The following is a 19297-nucleotide window of genomic DNA, read 5'->3' on the forward strand; positions in this document are numbered from 1 at the left end:
GGTGAGACAAAGTACGGTGCATCCTCAGTAATACCGTGTGTGGTAGTAGGACGTTCCTGTTCAGAAATAGGTCCTTGGGGCGAGGGATTGTCGGCGAGGGAAATGCTTTCTAAAGTTTGTGTTGTCCATGCTGTCTGCGTGGCGAAGCCCTTCACGCTCGCCACTGCGAAGGAAAACATGATTCAGAACACACACACAAACACGTCCCCTCGAGATGCGCTTTTACTTCTCTCCTGAAGATGGCCGAACAAAGACAGAAACACATAAAGAGCAAAGGGACACCATGATTTCTGAAAAAAAAAAAAAAAAAAAATTATGTACCCTGTACAGCGAGCAGCGTTCCCCTTTATGTAAAATGAAAGGACTGCATAACAAATTTTACAATGTAGTCCTCGCTGTTGACTTCAACCAAACATGGATAAATAATTAAATAAAAATAATAAATAGATGAATAGATAATTAGTTGGTAAATATATAAATAAGCATAAAAAATGATAAATAAATAAGGGGAAAATAAATAGACAAGTAAATAAGAGTACGACAAGACAAGTTCATTAAAAGTTTGATGCTTGAGGACAGTCAGAATAACACAACTTTAACTCACTATAGCTCAAAACTATACGACAGAAGCTCTGTACTACAGAATATCCAGTATAGAATTCAATGATGCGTCTAATGGCGCGTCTAAGCATTCGCTTAGTCAAAGTTTAAAGGGTTTAAAATTAAAGAAAATTGTACGCATCTTTAAATGACCACGAAGAATCTGAATTTCAGATGCTCATTCATGTAAGCAATGTTGCTTATATTTATTTATTTATTTATTTATTTATTTATTTATTATTATTATTATTATTATTTTTATTATTATTATTATTATTATTATTATTAACAAAATTTCGTTTATAAGTTGCTATCAGTCGCCAGGGTCAGTCGCAGTACAAATACAGAATTGGTATGGTCAGTTATGCACTGTGAAGGACACATGGCACCTCCAGGTTAGGCTGAGTAGTTTCTGAGGAACCATTACGAGACACCCATATTTTGCAAGTTATTCATCAACTCCAACCAACAGAAGCAATGAAATTTTATCATATAAAATTGAAAGAGTTTTGCTGTGTTAGTTTTTTTTTTTATACCCGGAGATAAAATCTTGTGGATAGCGTAACGATCGGGCCTGGCCAGACCATGAAAATGCAATATTCACCCATCTGAAGAAGGTCGCCTCCTCTACGAAACTGCATCACTGGATAGCATAGACACACTCCTTCAGAAGACTCTAGCTACAGACCAGCACCCTTTTGACTTTCAAGGCTGACGAGGATTTTACATTCCAAGAGAAAGGGTCTTCCAAAGATGCACCGTCTTGATAATAATATATAAATAATAATAAAAAATAAATAAATAACATCCCATGCAGCCCAACCCTCGATCCAGCCACCTATGAAAACGGATCGACAAGCAAGCAGTCTCCACCACCATCAAAGACACACTACAACATCTACAAACCCCGGACTGCCGCCTCATCAGAGAAAGATTATTTGCACAAACAGCCCTCGCCCCAACATTCATCGGCGTCGACCTCAACTGTCATCATTGCATCCCCAATTCTTCCGCACCAGCCAACAGAGGCGGCAGACACCTAACCAACTATCTAGCCAGGCGAAGACTTACCCAACGGTGACGCCCCAACACACATCAATGGTGGAAGATTGGATTTGGCGTCCATAAAAGCCTGCCAGGTCCCATAATGAGAAATACAATATATTAACACCTTAATTCATAGAAGCAGTCGTTGATTAAGAAAAAAAAAACAAAACATATATTAATAAACTCGAAAAACAACTGAACCTTTCAACCATTAATGCGTCCCATCCCCAGGCACTTTCTTTAAACAGCTGATAACACTTCAGCGTCTGTCAGGCAATATTGCATGAAAAGCTCTGGTATTGGAATTAAAGAATGCTTGAAGTTTTATGGTTAATTGTGACATCTCAGATTTATTAACTTTAATGGAAACATTCATACATTCATTACCTTTATTTTACTGTTTGTGAGTTGCTTGATGTTACAGATGTGTTGGAAGATGTTTGAAAATGTAAAAGCCTTGTATGTTGGAAGGGATATGGAAATGTATTTTAGTGTGTGGGCATGTGTGTGTTTTACTCCTCAATGCCTTCATAATTTTCTTCTCTCTATCTACTATCTAATCTCTACTTCTTTTCTCCTTTGTATGTACCAGACACAGCCAGTTTCCTGCCAGAGAGAGAGAGAGAGAGAGAGAGAGAGAGAGAGAGAGAGAGAGAGAGAGAGAGAGAGAGAGAGAGAGAGAGAGAGAGAGAGAGGAGAGAGAGAGAGAGAGAGAGAGAGAGAGAGAGAGAGAGAGAGAGAGAGAGAGAGAATAAAAACCGTAAGCTATCATGGATATTCACATAGCTCCTCACCGTTCAATACAGCGAGGGTAGGGTACGATAAGCTGTACTACTGTTGGTACAGAATATTAAAATGTATGTCAAGATGACTGAGTAAAAATTTTCAACCTCTGTGTTCATAGCAGAGTTAAATGCACTCGTAACATTTATAATGAAAACTTTTACATGCGTGAACCGTGTTCTTGTAACAAGATATTTGGAGTGGCTATAAAAATTAAAACATACCACAGTCAGGTTTAAATTGCCCCACAAAATGTCAACTGGCCAGCAACAAGGATTAGGTGATTGTAATAACACTCAAACTGAAGTAGAAAACGTGCAATAGTGGATTCTGAATTTGTCTGGGTCTCGTAACCAGATATTGGCCATGGAACTTCACGATGAATAATCGAAAAGACCTGCAAAACTTGTCATACATTCTCATATTCAGGCATAAAAGAGACTGTGAAAATAGGCGTATGAAGCTGCCGATGCAGTTTTACTAGAAGTGCATAGCTGAATGACGACCGGAAATGGCAGTAATGAAAGAATAAATCTAGGCTTATGATTAAATCACATTGCTACAGTAAAGGTTTTGAAGAGAGAGAGAGAAAGAGAGAGAGAGAGAGAGAGAGAGAGAGAGAGAGAGAGAGAGAGCGAGAGAGAGAGAGAGAGAGAGAGAGAGAGAGAGAGAGAGAGAGAGAGAGAGAGAGAGAGAGAGAACGGACTAAAAAAAAAATTGTGTTTCTGTTCCAGACATGATGTTCTAATGTTCTAGACATTTCTCTCGATTCATATGATGAAAAATCTAAATCACCTGACAATCTAGTTTCTTTGTAAATAAAACATTGTGGAAAGATATCTGGCTTAAAATTCAATTATAAGAAATACTGCTGTGAAATCTGCCCCTCTCCCCGCCTCTCTCTCTCTCTCTCTCTCTCTCTCTCTCTCTCTCCTCTCTCTTCTCTCTCTCTCTCTCTCTCTCTCTCCTCTCTCGTCTCTCTCTCTCTCTCTCTCGTAGTTGTGAGGTTTTCATTTAGTAAACCAGTAAAACGCCTTTATAAGCGATGAACGAGCGTCGCTAACAACACTGAGCATAACCCACCAAGAACATCTAGTAGTGCCTTGCCAGACAATTATTTGTTTCAATTTGTTATAACTCAGAATTTCTTAAACCGATAACCTTTTACACGTATCACTCGATGATACATTTAACTTTGTGACTAATGATACGTATCCAGCCTTACTGAGATTACATTTAAAGTGACAATGCCTGAATACCAAACGCATCTTCGTTTATTGTATCACACGTAACACCGGAAGTTCAACATTAGTTTGTTTCGAAGCTCGATATTTATACAGTATTATGTCATGATAAGCTTAAAAACAAAACAAAAAAAAAAGGAATGAAAATCAGACGAGTTTATTAAATACATAACACTTGGAGACACCCACATAACTACTAACTTCAACTTGTTAGAAATCAAAATAATGGGAGAGGAGCTCTGTCCTTTACAGCATTACATACAGGATTCCCTTCTGCGCCTAATGGTATGTTTCCACTTTTAATGAGACAAAATTTAGCGGGTCAGAATCGCAGAAAACTGAGCGCATCTTTTTTATTCACTTTATTACGTGATTTGCGCATGCTTAGAAATTTTAATTTCGTATTTCTCGTCCACGTAAGAATTGCTGCCGATATTGTTTCGCAAATATCAGTTTGATTAGTTAAGTAGTTTGTAATTCACTATGAGACGTTTGCACATGTGTGGTGCAAATCCAGATTCGACATACTTATTTACGCACATATGAAGCGTATATGACATATCCCGTTTCAACAGAATCGGCCGCTGCTCTACCCGGCTGAGGTGATGAAACCTGTGGTTGTGTGGGTAGCGACCAGTTGGAAATATTCTGCAGAGTGGCAAAAGAGACCGGCCAACTCGCAACGACAATTACAGTTTTTCATAAAAGTAATCGCCGGATTCAAGTTTACTAGAAACAGGCTCGCGCTTTCACATAATTTTCTTTTAAAATTAGTTAACATTAGGAAACGCGTGGTGTTACAGAATACACATATATGTCACCACGATTGATATTCAGTTAGAATCACTGGTAAAGCAGCATCAAAATAATAAAAATAATAAAAAAAAACTAAAATGATAAACAAATTACGTGACTAAACGTGTTGGAATGACAAAAAAGAAAAAAAAATTCATGAGCAAGTATACAAAACAGAGTAGTCAACCCTTTCACATATTCGTACGAGTAGTGGAAGGCAATACGAGTGTGATGTTTCAAGTGCGTCCTCTGCCAGCTTCCTCGGCTATCAAGTGCCATCGAGGAAAGGACCAGCAGCTGTGTAACCCGAAACAAACAGAAATAACGCTCACCATGAAGGACAGTAGTGTATGGTGTGAAGTAAACCACGAGTACACAAACACATTACTATTACCACATAAAATAAATAAATAAATAAGATGTTAGGCCTGCGCTCTTTTAAATTCTCAAAAGCCACGCGTCCGTCAACAGTTGAAAAATGAGTTTCTCTTGTTTCTCTCCCATGCGCACCAACATCATTCTTCATCACTCTTCAGCTTCACCCGGAACCGTCCAGGCGCGTTCTCAGCCCGTCACAGCCCCGGCTTGGTGGATTCCTCTCAAGTCTTGGGTCCATTGGCTTATCTCTCTTCTTGTGAACTGTAAATCCGCTCAGATATACTTTCATAACAGCGCTGAGCATGTTAGTGTTTTTGCAGAGATGACTTATTTTTCTCGTGCCGGATAAACAAATTCAAGAGGCTAATTTTTTCAAGTAGAATTCAGAACAATGACTCGCTCAGACCAGTCCTAAAAATTTCTGTTCTTGAAAATCAACGCAAAAGAATCTGTCTGAAATAACTTGCTTCATCTCCACACGAACAAAACACTGTGGGAATGATGTCCCTTCTTTGATATTATGAATTTACCCTTACAACTTATCACCAGTATTCCTTGTCTTTACGTATGCAGAGAACATATTACTTTCCTTTCTCCCTAACTATAATGTTAAAAAAGGTACGTAAAAGAAGCTCCAGAAACTAAAGTTCATATAAAATGAATACTAATTTATGGAGCCCAAACTTCTTCCTTAATTACGTTTACCGCAGCTTCATTAGCCTTCACCACACCCTCAGCTTTAATCAGCAGCCCTGATTAATGTAAAACCTTTCTTAAGTTCATTTCACTCTCCATCTCGCAGTGGTTTCCCTTATAACATCCTTTCATTATAACTTCATTCCATCACCGTTCATTCTCTGTGTTCGCCAGCAGTGAACGGTCACCACAAAAGCAATTTCACTCGAAAACATTATTTACTTCTCGTGCTAAATGGACAACGTCAATGATTTACACGTCCATTTGGAAAAAAAACGGAGGAAAACGTTCTCTTAGGTAAACAAAGGGTTCGCTTCTATATCATACACCCTGACAGTCAATAACGTAATTTTTACATTGATAATTATTGAGGAGCATCTTATCTCTATCATACTCGAACATATAATACACCGTGTGACCATTAATACCTTTTCCTTCACATATTGCCTTCAAACTACATCTCCTTGGATGGGGGTCCTGAGGAGGACGTACGTGCGGAATGATGGGAGACGTGTGGGAGTGGAGAGGGATCCTGTCCCCCGAAGAATTAATCACTGAGACTCTTGCTCATTAATTACACGCAAGCGACCAGGGGAGGGTGCAGAGTGGCAGGGACGGAGAGGGAGTAAGGAGCAGCTCAAGGCAAATGAAAGCTAAATAAAATAACAGGAAAAAAGCGATCTGCAATGAGGAGGAAAAACAGGTCCAAGGACAGATGAGTGAAGCGGATGACGGGAATTGAGCGAAAAGGGCCAGCGACAAACGAGAGAGAGAGAGAGAGAGAGAGAGAGAGAGAGAGAGAGAGAGAGAGAGAGAGAGAGAGAGAGAGAGAGAGAGAGAGAGAGAGAGAGAGAGAGAGATCAGACGAGGGGAGCTGAAGGAGCAGAGAAAGGAATGTCGAAAGATGAAGGATCAGGAAATGGTAAAATATGTGCGCGCAGAGGAAGGAGGATAAAGAAAATTTATCCGAGGAGTGAGCAACCGAGGCATGAAAGACAAATGAACGATGAAAGATCACAGCAAAATGAAAGATTGACTCTGCACCAAGAACCTGCGAGGGGATCAAATCTCTCTTCCTTACCGAGGCTTTCTTTTCGATATACACACCTTGGATACCAGATTTAAAGGTTTGATGTCGAAGAAAAACCTTGGTTCTAAGTATTCTAAATATTGCGTACATGTATCCCATAGAATATTCTTCTGTTCTCTGTAATAGCAAAGCTGATCTTGTTTGTTTATCATTTTCATAGCTGATGCTGAAGTCTCAATAAACCCCCATATAAATAAACATATTCATTAATAAATTACAAGCAGAGAGAGAGAGAGAGAGAGAGAGAGAGAGAGAGAGAGAGAGAGAGAGAGAGAGAGAGAGAGAGAGAGAGAGAGAGAGAGAGAGAGAGAGAGAGAGAGAGAGAGAGAGAGAGAGAGAGACTCATTAAACACACACACACACACACACACACACACACACACACACACACACACACACACACACACACACACACACACTGAGGTAGCGTGACTGACGTTGGTCAGACGGAAGGAGGAAATCTTCCACTATAAGACTGAATGATTTGAATTAGTTTGTAACTTTCTCTACATGTGAGTTTCGTTCCTTTTTCAACATCTTCCCTTAGAACAAGAAGAGACCAATCCTCTTAAACTTGTTCAACTTCTTATTGGTGACGAAGATTCATGGAGTGGACGATGAATTCTGGAAGATTGCCAATGATAACGCTTGGCTCTGAGTTTTGTATAAAACGATACATAATATATTACTCTTTCTCCAATTTATTTTATTTCCAGTGGCTCAATATTATACTTCACATCATGGAACATGTAACAGCTTAATAATTAAATAACTTTCAATCATTATATCAGGTTCGTAATCATCTTCAGCTGCTCTTCATTTTTAATTCTGCGATAATTGTAACGAGACCAAGGAATAATGGGTTGTGTGAGGGGAGAATAAGAACTCCGCATTCCATGCTGATTACGCTCCTTAACACAAAACAATCATGCAACATATACTACCATACTGCATTTCACACACACACACACACACACACACACACACACACACACACACACACACACACACACACACACACGAGTGTGTGTGTGCGTAAGGCGTGAGTCCCTCTCTGTAGTGCATTAAGTCTAGTGAACAATTACCTCAGTGAACCAAAGTGATCTCAACGCAAAGTATGTTCTATGAGAAAGTGAATATATCTTAAAATAGCTCATCTAGCGGTGTTCAGTGCCAGAACAGCCACAGAACAAAACCACACAACCGCTCCTCCAAGCAGCCCACCACCACTGTGCCGGCCAAACATACACTGGTCATTAAATATACCCGCACATACTATTTATGCAGCCTCATTAAAGGAAATGACTACCCACCTGGAACCATCACCAAAACGTTCAGATCCTCCTGTATGTTCCACGCACTCTGCTGTCGACAAAATGCGGCCAGACACACACAACCAGTAACTACTACCAACAAAAAGAACACATACATCCCACCACCAAACACCCCAAACCCTGCACGAACACTGAGGGGCACACAGTATGCTACAAAACTACCGCACATACAGACATACTAGTGTGTGTGTGTGTGTGTGTGCTTATATATATATATATATATATATATATATATATATATATATATATATATATATATATATAGAGAGAGAGAGAGAGAGAGAGAGAGAGAGAGAGAGAGAGAGAGAGAGAGAGAGAGAGAGAGAGAGAGAGAGAGAGAGAGAGAGAGAGAGAGAGAGAGAGAGAGAGAGAGAGAGAGAGAGAACGGACCACGCTCTGTTGTTACTGTCAGCATGATACATTACCGAAGGGACAGAGTTAGTCCAAGGGCCTCACATAAGCCTGGGACAAGGCCCATGTCGCACCCAGGCCATGCACAGCTCTCTAATTCACAGGGTGACCTACAGCTCCCTTGGTTACCGTGCTCTTTGTCTGGACAGCTGTGACCTCATTTTCTCACATAAATTCAGGTAATAGGAAAAGTAAGCTTGATCAGAAACACGAGTTGCTAAGCAGCCACGCTTCGTTAACAACCAATAATTCGCGCTGACTTTCACTCTGCCTTTGTTTTGGCATGTAAAAAAGAGGTTGTTCTCTAAAGAAAATTCTATACAAACAAATTCCTCTCCATTTACTATTGAACAAGAAATAAAGAAAATAAGATAGTATGTTCTTTTTAAATAGATAAAATCATCGTGGTCGTATCTGAAAAAAAAAGTTTTATGCATCCGGTAGAAAAATCAATAAGAATCACAATACACGTATTCAAGAAGCCAATTCCTAACACACACACACACACACACACTCTCTCTCTCTCTCTCTCTCTCTCTCTCTCTCTCTCTCTCTCTCTCTCTCTGATGCACAATACGCAGCACCACCATTGTCACTGCCGTGTTTTTAGTCACGGATGAATCACATTAGCCTCTAACATTTCGATTCCATTATTTCTGTTTAATATATATTTTTCAGCAGTATTTTTCATATTTTCCAGCTATACACTTTCAAACGGAAGTATATGCAAACCGATAAAAGCAGCTATCATTGTGTGGCAAGGCTCTTGTGGGGAACAATTCCAGCCCAAGGACGACTCATTTGACGACGTCGTTTTGCAGCCCGTCTCCTGCCTCCCCAGAGACACACCTGACTTCCACATGAAGAATAAAAAACCGTCAACATGTATACAATTTAGAACGAACACGTAGTATGTCGTACTTAAGAGAATATGCTACACACAACACTCGGTATGTTATTCAGTCAAAAAAAAAAAAAAAACCAAGATACCGTGTTTATTTCCCCACTCCATCAACAACCCTGTCTTTGTATCGTAAGTCCACTCTGCTGATTGCTTTCTAGCGCATACGAGTTCTTGACCCAATTAGCACAACCAAGGAGCTACTGAGTTTCATGTAAACCGAATTGGGAAGGCTAAAGGGCAACTACTGTTCTTGGTCTACTTAACTTTTCCAAATAATACATGATTTACTCTAACTTTACATCAGTTTCGTCCTTAAAATTTAACGTCTAGTTCTCTTAAGGCTATCCTCGTTGTGAAAGACGCAGGGCAGATACTTTCACATGGACTGGCGATGTTGGAGGTGATGGAGGTGGTATCTATAAGTAAGCTAACTCTCTGAGCTGGAGTAAGTTAAGCGAAACTGTTCGAAAGTGGGAAAGTTTGGTCTATCGTGAAGCCCTGGAGGTGAAGGAGTGCAGATGCCTCAGTATACTGTGTTGAAGTACATCACGGGAAGCGCACATGCAATTACAGCCACAAAGGACGAGAGAATTAAAATGCCCGAGGCGAATGAAGATGCATCTTCTTGAAGATGGTGAATCGAGGTGAAAAGAACTGAGGAAAATAGAAAGAAAAGTGAGTGGAAATGGAAGGATCAATGAGCAAGTAGAGATAAGATGAGAAAGGGAGGCGAAAAATAATGTCGCAACGACTAAGGAGAATCTAAGCTCATGATGAAACGAGGACCGTAATGGGATCTGGCAGGACATTTGGTGAAGCAATAAAAACAACATTTCAACTCGAGGAAATGGGCGAAGAGACAAAAAATAAAGAAAAAATATTCCTCTGCATCACCAGTTCATACGAAACCATTGTCTGCAGATTATGGACGTGTGGTCTAAAGAAATGAGATCTGTGGTCATTGCTGATAATAGGTATTTCAAAATTAATCTTCAGTACATATTTAATCTGAAATTAGTATATTCCCCATTTTTTTTGTATCACAGAGGTTTAATCATAAATCAACGCCTTTTTCTGCAACTTCTTTCAGAGCCCAAACATTTTTCATCATATCTGAAATATTAATGAAATAAGTAATAGTAGTAGCGGTAGTAGTAGTAGTAGTAGTAGTAGTAGTAGTAGTAGTAGTAGTAGTAGTAGTAGTATAGTAGTAGTATTGGCATTAGTAGTAGTAGTAGTAGTAGTAGTAGTAGAAGTTGATGTTGTTGTTGTTTTTGTTGTTGTTGCTGTTGTTGTTGTTGTATGGTGGTAGTGGTAGTACAGTAGTAGTAGTAGTAGTAGTAGTAGTAGTAGTAGTAGTAGTAGTAGTTGTGGTGGTGGTGGAGGCAATGGTAGTCATACATAGTAGCAGTAGTAGAAGTAGTAGTAGTGATGATAATGACAGAAGTCTCGACGTCTATAAGCGGATCACTGGTTCACAGCTGTATGGTAGTAAAATTTAACAGGACTGTAACGGAACGCTGTCGCATTCTTTTTATATAGATAAATTGGGCATAATCACTCCGTGCAATATATTATTTGAAGCGTTCATAAAACAGTGAACATTACTTAAATGCAATTCATCAGGAAAAAAAAAAAAACATAGTTGTTCACTAACTGAGTGGATTTGTACTAAACGTAAAAAAAAAAAAAAAAAAAACTGGGTTGCTTGGGTGTATAGAAATGGAATGCTTTTATTATGCCCATTTCCGTTCTTTTGAATTCGGTATAATTAATTCATAAATGTTTCTAATTTTCTTCTAGATTTACATTTGACGTAGACTAAATTCAGCAAAACGTGCGTTCACATGACAAATACAAGCAATATTGTCACTCCTTTCGTGTTTTACCATTCTTCTACATTTGCCAAGACGCAGTCCGTCGTGTTACTGTCTCTGAGGAATTGTACAACGAACCTGATATCAAATTGTGTATTCATATGTAGTATATTTTCTCTCTCTTGGTTTGCAGACAACTCATTACCAAGCCCAAAACTTTGAAGACTAATTGGCTAACTTTGTTCCTATGTTTAAGTACGTCGACATCTTCATGTGTTAAGTCTTCCCTTCTTGTTCATTATTAAATGCGTTTCACACACACACACACACACACACACACACACACACACACACACACACACACACACACACACACACACACATCCAACATCAAAAAGAAAACAGTCTTTTTCAACAAGTGGCAGAAAATTTATTACATTTCTGCCTATCGGTGAACCTTTTCCTAACTGGTGAAGCCTGAAGATGCACACCTACCAAACGTTCTAATTACTGTAATCTTACTAAAACACAATCATTATCGTAAAACGCATTTTCATAGAATAAATGTAGAAATGCAATGCCGACGATAAATAGTTTGGGGGCGTTACCCACACAAACTATGTCGATAGGTAAATAGAAGAAAAGGGGAAAACACACACACACACACACACACACACACACACACCGAAAGCCACCCAACACGATGCAAAGCTTAAAATTCAACACAAATTTTAAAACAGGAAATTCGTTGAAAAGAAAAACCTGAAATGAAGAGGAATAAACTATATATTAATACGCGTCTACCTTCGCTCCTCCGTTTTTCACGCCTTTTATCATATCTACATGCACATTTTGAGTAAGTCGTCTACATTCCTTCCTTCCTCACCGACTCACTGACTCATTGACACACTAACAGACTGACTGACTCACCTCACCTCACTAAACCTAAGAGCAGCTCACCTCACGTAACATCACCAAATCTCGCCTCAACTAACCTAACTGAACCATCTACACATTTTGACTAAGTCCTCTACACCTCTTTGCTTCCTTCTCCTTCTACACTTCCTCCTCCTCCTCCTCCTCTTCCTCTTCCTCTTAGTATGCATATCAAACGTTGTAAAAGATTATCATACTGTCGAACTGCTGTTGGAAAAAATAAGTAGTGTTAGGGTAAGGTTACTGCAGCAGAGAAAAGGGAGAGGAGATAACTTTGCTAACCATTTCCCCTGCTCTTATCACAACTCCTTTTCATGGTAAACGAAATTCCATTAACGTTACTTAGTGGACGAAGGCAGCCTGCAACTCAGGGTTGAGAAAACTATCCTTTTGTGATACTGACTAGATAACACCAATAAATCACTGCAGTCATTAATGGAAAGCTTTTATAATTATTTTTTTTTCTTTATTGAAACTTACTCGAACACGGAACAGTAAATCAATTCAGAAAAACATCATGCTGCGGTGCTTCCTCATCTTCCGTCGGCAAGCATTTTCTTAGTGTGAGAAATAATGTGTAAAAGTCAGCCAGCTAAAGGGAGCAACCGGTCACAGCTCCTGTCTCGCACTTCAGCCGCCAACCAACGTTCCTCGCGGCCCGAGACTCAGCAAGAATCGGACACAACTGCAATTACGCTACTTTTTTCTCCTTTCCTCATCACAATTAAGGACGAAAAATGACTGTCACAAGCCTTGGACCATCGTTTTCTTCCCACATTTCTGTCTTGCCTCCTGCTGGTGAATCAGCAGCTGTTACAGTTCCTCTGTTTAACGATATCATTTATGAAAAATCTCATGGGTGTTATAAAAATTACTATAAAACAAATGGCAATAACAACATATCACAAGTTATTATCCACTTCAGACTGAACTCACTCTGCCAACACCTACGTGCTGCATCACTCACTCGAACACATGACTGGAATGAGTCAAAAACACCTTTAAGCCTTTGAGTGGCAAGACATTAGCTCACTTTCACTCCGGATACCATTACAAAGCTGTATTGACTTTAAGGTGATTTTTATTGTACTGAAGGCGTTTAAAATGTCCTCTAGCTACTCATCAAATAGCATTATATCTCTTTTCACTCCTTTCCTGATTAATAATAGGTGATTTCTTGTGACGCTTCGAGAGTGTATCTAGTGCTGAATGAGTTAATGTCATCTGCTCCACAACGAGTCACCGACCAGTCCACCTCGGTGACGGCGAGAGCTTCCTGCCCACCAGTCACGAGCCGATAATAACCTCCGATAACCCTCGACGTCCCCTGCCCTCAAAGTCTCCTCTCTCTCTCTCTCTCTCTCTCTCTCTCTCTCTCTCTCTCTCTCTCTCTCTCTCTCTCTCTCTCCCCTTCACACACACACACACACACACACACACACACACACATTGTACTAACAAGAAGGAAGACTTTTCGTCCTCTATTATTGAGGGATATTGAGGACACCGTCAAGGACACCCTTCTTCATATAACACTCTCTCTCTCTCTCTCTCTCTCTCTCTCTCTCTCTCTCTCTCTCTCTCTCTCTCTCTCTCTCTCTCTCTCTCTCTCTCTCTCTCTCTCTCTCTCTCTCTCTCTCTATATATATATATATATATATATATATATATATATATATATATATATATATATATATATGAAAAATAAACGAAATCCTCAGACTGATGGTACTAAGCCCCAGTGAGTATATTATGAGAATGATGAAAAGAGCCACTAATAAAATTAACTCACGTCAGTACGGGGGAAAGGCAATATCAGTTTAAGAAAAGGAGCGTTTGGTAGCGGCGGTATACTCGGAGGTCCTGAACACGACCCACATGACTTCATGTAATGCTATCAGTGTTGAATATATCAATCCGTACTTGTACATATGACATAATATCGTTAAGGAGTGTTGGCATGGTATGTCCATATTTGGAATCATCGTGTAGGGCAGTGATATAACAGATAAAGCAATGCGTATAAATCTGTAATGCGTGCATGAAAAAATACAACATGAAATAAAATAAAGTCCAAAGCATTCAGTGCAGTGCTTATGGCGTTTGCATTCATGACTTTTATTCTAATTAAAATTTTCGTGATTTTCAACATTTACTTTGTTTTTCAATGTTGTATTCCACAACATCGCTTTACTCGTGTACATTTATCACGGAACAATTATGAGCAACGTTGAGACGACATAGTTCTCTTCATAACACCACTGATTATTATTCGTCAATGCTTTAGTGATATTAAGGTCGAATCTTTATGAAACACTCATTATTTAAAGTCTTTACCTACACATAGTGTGTAATAGGTCGGTGGATGGCTTGGTGAGTCTGTTCGTCCTCCAAATTTTCACTCCATGGAAATAAATGTCATAAAGGCAAAGAATTTCTCTCACACATTCTCTTTACCTTTCCTCACTCTTTTACAGTGAACGCGAGATGCACTCACCACACAATTGGATATCTGTCGAACACTGTTTTCACTTCTATTATTTCACACACCACTTTCAGAAGACATTAAACTCCAATTTTCGAACGCGCTGAAAGCACCTTGACGATGGAATATTGTTTTTCTAAGTTTTAGGTCAGCATATGCGCATCGAACGAGATGAACATGAAATTATTGATTGGCAGACCATGTTTATAATGGCATCTTAGATATTCAACGCAGAGATGACGCATTACAGTTTCACATACGTGGCTTTTCGTGAGACAGCATATACACGTTACTATGGACAAAATGGGTTTCTATGAAGATTATTTGAAATCATGCTAATACTCAGGTTTTCGGCAAGGTGGTGATAAAATCACAAAACCAATACACATTTGAAAATACGACTAATTTAACGATTATTAAAGGTTTATTATAAGCATGCTCTTTATTTATTTAAATTTTTCATCATGTTTCTCATATATATATATGTATATATATATATATATATATATATATATATATATATATATATATATATATATATATATATATATATATATATATATATATATATATATATACACACAATTTGAGTTTGTTTTGAGAGGACAGAATTATATAATTTCGTGTCTTCGTGGTGGTGAGGTGATAAGGTTTGCTTGCGAGATCTGATTCATACTTGGTTACCCAAATGTGAATCTGAATCCTGGCCAAGGCATAAATTACTTTTATCTTCCAAGCTACGCTAGATAACTTTGTGTTAAATGTAGCATCAATAAAGATTTTAAACAAATAACTGAAGTATACACAGTCTGATATTTAACATAATATATTGCTATTGTGTTCAGTAGATTAAAAACCCCATATAATAATAAAGACGGTATTGGTTTCCCAGATATTTATCTTTCACAGCACGTAGATTCCTGAGGTACAGATCGCAGCGTGATATTAGCACGACATGAAAACTTTAGAATAGTGTTGCTATGTTCCCAAACTACAATACATTTTATCAACATTAACACAAATCTCTAAAGCGCAAGTTTCCCTCGTCCTTTCTTGCACACTTGTATTACGAAATTTCTTTATGTGCTCGACAGGAGAAAAAGTAAACGTCGTTCAGTACCGTACCGATTATGTAGTTTTGCCAGGAAAAAAAAAAAAAAGTTTTACGAGAAGACAGCATAAGCAGCCTCCTTCAACTGGATAATGCAAAAGATAGTCCAGTAATAATAAATAACGTAAAAATTTTCAGCCGATTCATAAAAGAAATATATCGAAAAAGGCAGTTTGGTTAAATATTTCTGGTTTTTCTTTTTCATCTTATAGGTGAAGCGAGCGACAACCACCCGTGTTTGTTGCTCCCCGGCGTTGAATTCCGCAGCTATTGATCTTGTTCCCCGATTGAAAAATATTTCACATTTTAGCACAAGAAAACCGAGATATTTCGTGAGTGATTACATATGCAAAAACACAATCACAGACTTCAAGGGAGAGATCATGGAATGTTTTATTAATGAGGATTTAACTAGGAACGAATATTTTAAGGGTGGTGGGTGTAGTGGAGTATTATGAAGAGAGCGGAAAGGGGTTTTGCAGAGGCGGTGAGGAGGAACATTAAGACGAGAGGGACAACGCAAACCATGCCTGATCCTGACTAACGAGCAGACTACACCATGTGGCAATACCACACAATCAGGGAAGACAGTGGCATGTATCGACTAAGACGAAGATTACTCATTAATGTTGGCAGTCTGATAATTTCCTTGGCAGTGTGTGTGTGTGTGTTTGTGTTTGTGTGTGTGTGTGTGTGTGTGTGTGTGTGTGTGTGTGTGTGTGTGTGTGTGTGTGTGTGTGTGTGTGTGTGTATTCGACTTGATACGTTCAATGCTTCCATCATTTAATTACGTAGAACAATATTGGTGGCCAATCCAGGACGATCACCAATTAGGAGCTGGCAACTCGACTCACTCTAAACTCGACAAGTGCCGCGTCTCATCCCCGCCTTCATCCTTATACTGAAGCTGGATCAATAGCCAGCCAGAACAGTGACCATAACTCAAGTCAGCATCTCTTCAGCGCTTCAATTTCCATTTCCTGAGCTGGACACACTGTATGGTTGCCATGTGGACATACATAAAACCCATCTCTGCTGTACGATGTTCCTGATTCATCGAGAAGGTAAATGATCAAATAAATATTCAATACACGAGATCTTTACTCGGATCAGGAAGGATTTCAAAACCTACGAACTAAGTGAACCTTATACATCCGGAAATTAGTTATGGGTCAGACTGCAAAGCGACTGTACCTGTTCGTACCCTTTCCTATTACGTTCTTTAATTAGAGTTTAACGTTTGGGTTCCGCATCAAAACGACAGTGTCCGCCACAACCAATATGCATCTAACTCTCTCTCTCTCTCTCTCTCTCTCTCTCTCTCTCTCTCTCTCTCTCTCTCTCTCTCTCTTACATTAGGAAAACTTGTCAACATTATTAATTTAATTAAGTTTTCATATCCAAACTATATCTATACATTATGAATTGCGGTAATTGACTACAATATTCCAAAGAGTATAATAGCAGCAGCAAATTACCAAGGGCTTTGTAGCTCTTTGAATTGTAAAATATAGTCTCTATCGTTATTAAGATACAGAGAGAGAGAGAGAGAGAGAGAGAGAGAGAGAGAGAGAGAGAGAGAGAGAGAGAGAGAGAGAGAGAGAGAGAGAGAGAGAGAGAGAGCCATACAACCAGTGCAAACAATATTGGACATCTTGCTTAATCAGTGCAATGCCGTACACTCACTCCCACAACGTAAACCTTTCATAGTACACAAAATCGAAGTCTCCAACAAGGCATGTAATGAGTTCCATGTAGAGAACATAACAGCTATGTAGAGAATTTGAGGAAGGAAAACATATTTTTTTTTTTTTTTTTATGTAGGAAGGACACTGGCCAAGGGCAACAAAAATCCAATAAAAAAAATGCCCATTGAAATGCCAGCTCATAAAAGGGTCAATGCAGTGGTCAAAAATTGATGGATAAGTGTCTTGCTAAGGTCTGGTGGGAAACTGAGGAAAACGATGATCTTAATGAATGTAAACAAATCTCAAGAGTTGAACGGCAATTTGCACTTCATTAACGCAAACTGTTGAGGTAGAGCAGAACTTCGAAACGAGTTAAAAAACAGTGAAAATCAAGCAAGCCAAGAACTGATTTCCTTGCTTCAGAACCTTCTCTTGATCTGCTTACCCAATCTGACTGGACAAAGTAAAGAAGTATATTTACGAACAGGTATAATTGTTGTATCCAATGGTAAAGAAAGTGCTGAATTTTGGAGTTTTGTGTTATCAGATGCATAGCCTGCAAAACAGTCAAATACAAGCTTCAGTATATTTACACAGGCTACGATGGTCTTTAAGTTACTCGTATCGCTCTTAATTACTGTTGAATTTTTGCACCTTCATATCGTCGTAGCCACGTAGTTATTGGGACAGCTAACGCGTCAACATTTACATTTAAATTTTTCATGTATTGCTTTATTATTATTATTATTATTATTATTATTATTATTATTATTATTATTATTATTATCATCATTATTATTATCGTTATTTGATTATTACCAATCTCACCTCCATCTTTTTAATTTATAAGAGAAGCATTTTTATCTATTTCCTCTGAGTGTTGCCAAATAAAGACAGAGAGAAAAAAATACGATTTAATATATGAAAAAAAAAGACTTATGTAAAACACCAAATTAAATAAAGTGAAAAGAATATAAGTGGCATCGGCGGAGGTGTCGAAGGTGATGAGTAAACAATGCTACAGGTACTCTGAGGGACGCGTATATGTATAGGAATATTTCAACAGAAGCCACAGAGCGACTAACTTTTGATATTTCTATATTTCAGAATGGGGCAGGGCAAACCTTGTATTTCTCCGACTTTTCTTCCTTCATCCACTCGACACAACCTTTCAGACAAGTATACACTATTTTTTTATTTTTTTTTTTCACAGACATTCAACTTTCTCCCCGCCTTGACAGTGAACATACCGAACTGGTCTGTCCTTCACTAAAAATTTCATCTGGATATTTCTCATATGTTCTCTTACTAGAAACGATTTCCATGAAGTTACACCTACGTTTATAAGTCGCCTCAGCCAATACGTTTCTTTCTCTCAGTTGAATACTCTACACCTTATCCGCTCGTGTATAAATTACCAGTTAGCATTTTTTTTTTTTCATCGATTTTTCTTCCCACACAGATGATCTTGATTCTCATTCACCGTTGCAGTCTCTCCCTATCTCATACCTTATTTCCACGGTTACTGCTCTTCCGAACTTGCTAACTACATGTCTCCCCATCTCGTGGCCACATTACACAAAAGCCTTTCTACCCTTTTACTGGTAAAGTCTGGAACTCTCGTCCTGTTTCGGTATTGCCTCCTACGTACATCTTACACCATTTCAAAAGATGAGTATTAAGACACTTCAAGGAATAAACTGGCGCTTCTCTCCGTTTTCCAACAGTGTTATCAAGTTTATTTTTTAAATTAATTTTTCCTCTTTATCGTTTTCCTAACTACATTATACAAATGTACATACATACATACATACACACACACACAGAGAGAGAGAGAGAGAGAGAGAGAGAGAGAGAGAGAGAGAGAGAGAGAGAGAGAGAGAGAGAGAGAGAGAGAGAGAGAGAGAGAGAGAGAGAGAGAGAGAGAGAGAGAGAGAGAGAGAGAGAGAGGTACATATATAAATAAGCTGGATTGTCT

General features: G+C 38.7%; 1 protein-coding gene across 4 annotated transcripts in view; it reads right to left on the bottom strand.

Annotated features, from left to right (window-relative positions):
* LOC135108452 (zwei Ig domain protein zig-8-like) overlaps positions 1 to 19297 on the bottom strand; it is a 39440-nt gene that overhangs the window by 5260 nt on the left and 14883 nt on the right. For all 4 annotated transcript variants that reach the window (XM_064019494.1, XM_064019491.1, XM_064019492.1 and 1 more), the window contains exon 3: positions 1 to 163. This exon is cut by the window's left edge and continues 79 nt beyond it. In XM_064019494.1, coding sequence (XP_063875564.1) covers positions 1 to 163 — 163 coding nt within the window. The remainder of the gene's footprint in view (positions 164 to 19297) is intronic.

Source organism: Scylla paramamosain, chromosome 17 (assembly GCF_035594125.1).
Source record: "Scylla paramamosain isolate STU-SP2022 chromosome 17, ASM3559412v1, whole genome shotgun sequence".
NCBI lineage: Eukaryota > Metazoa > Arthropoda > Malacostraca > Decapoda > Portunidae > Scylla > Scylla paramamosain.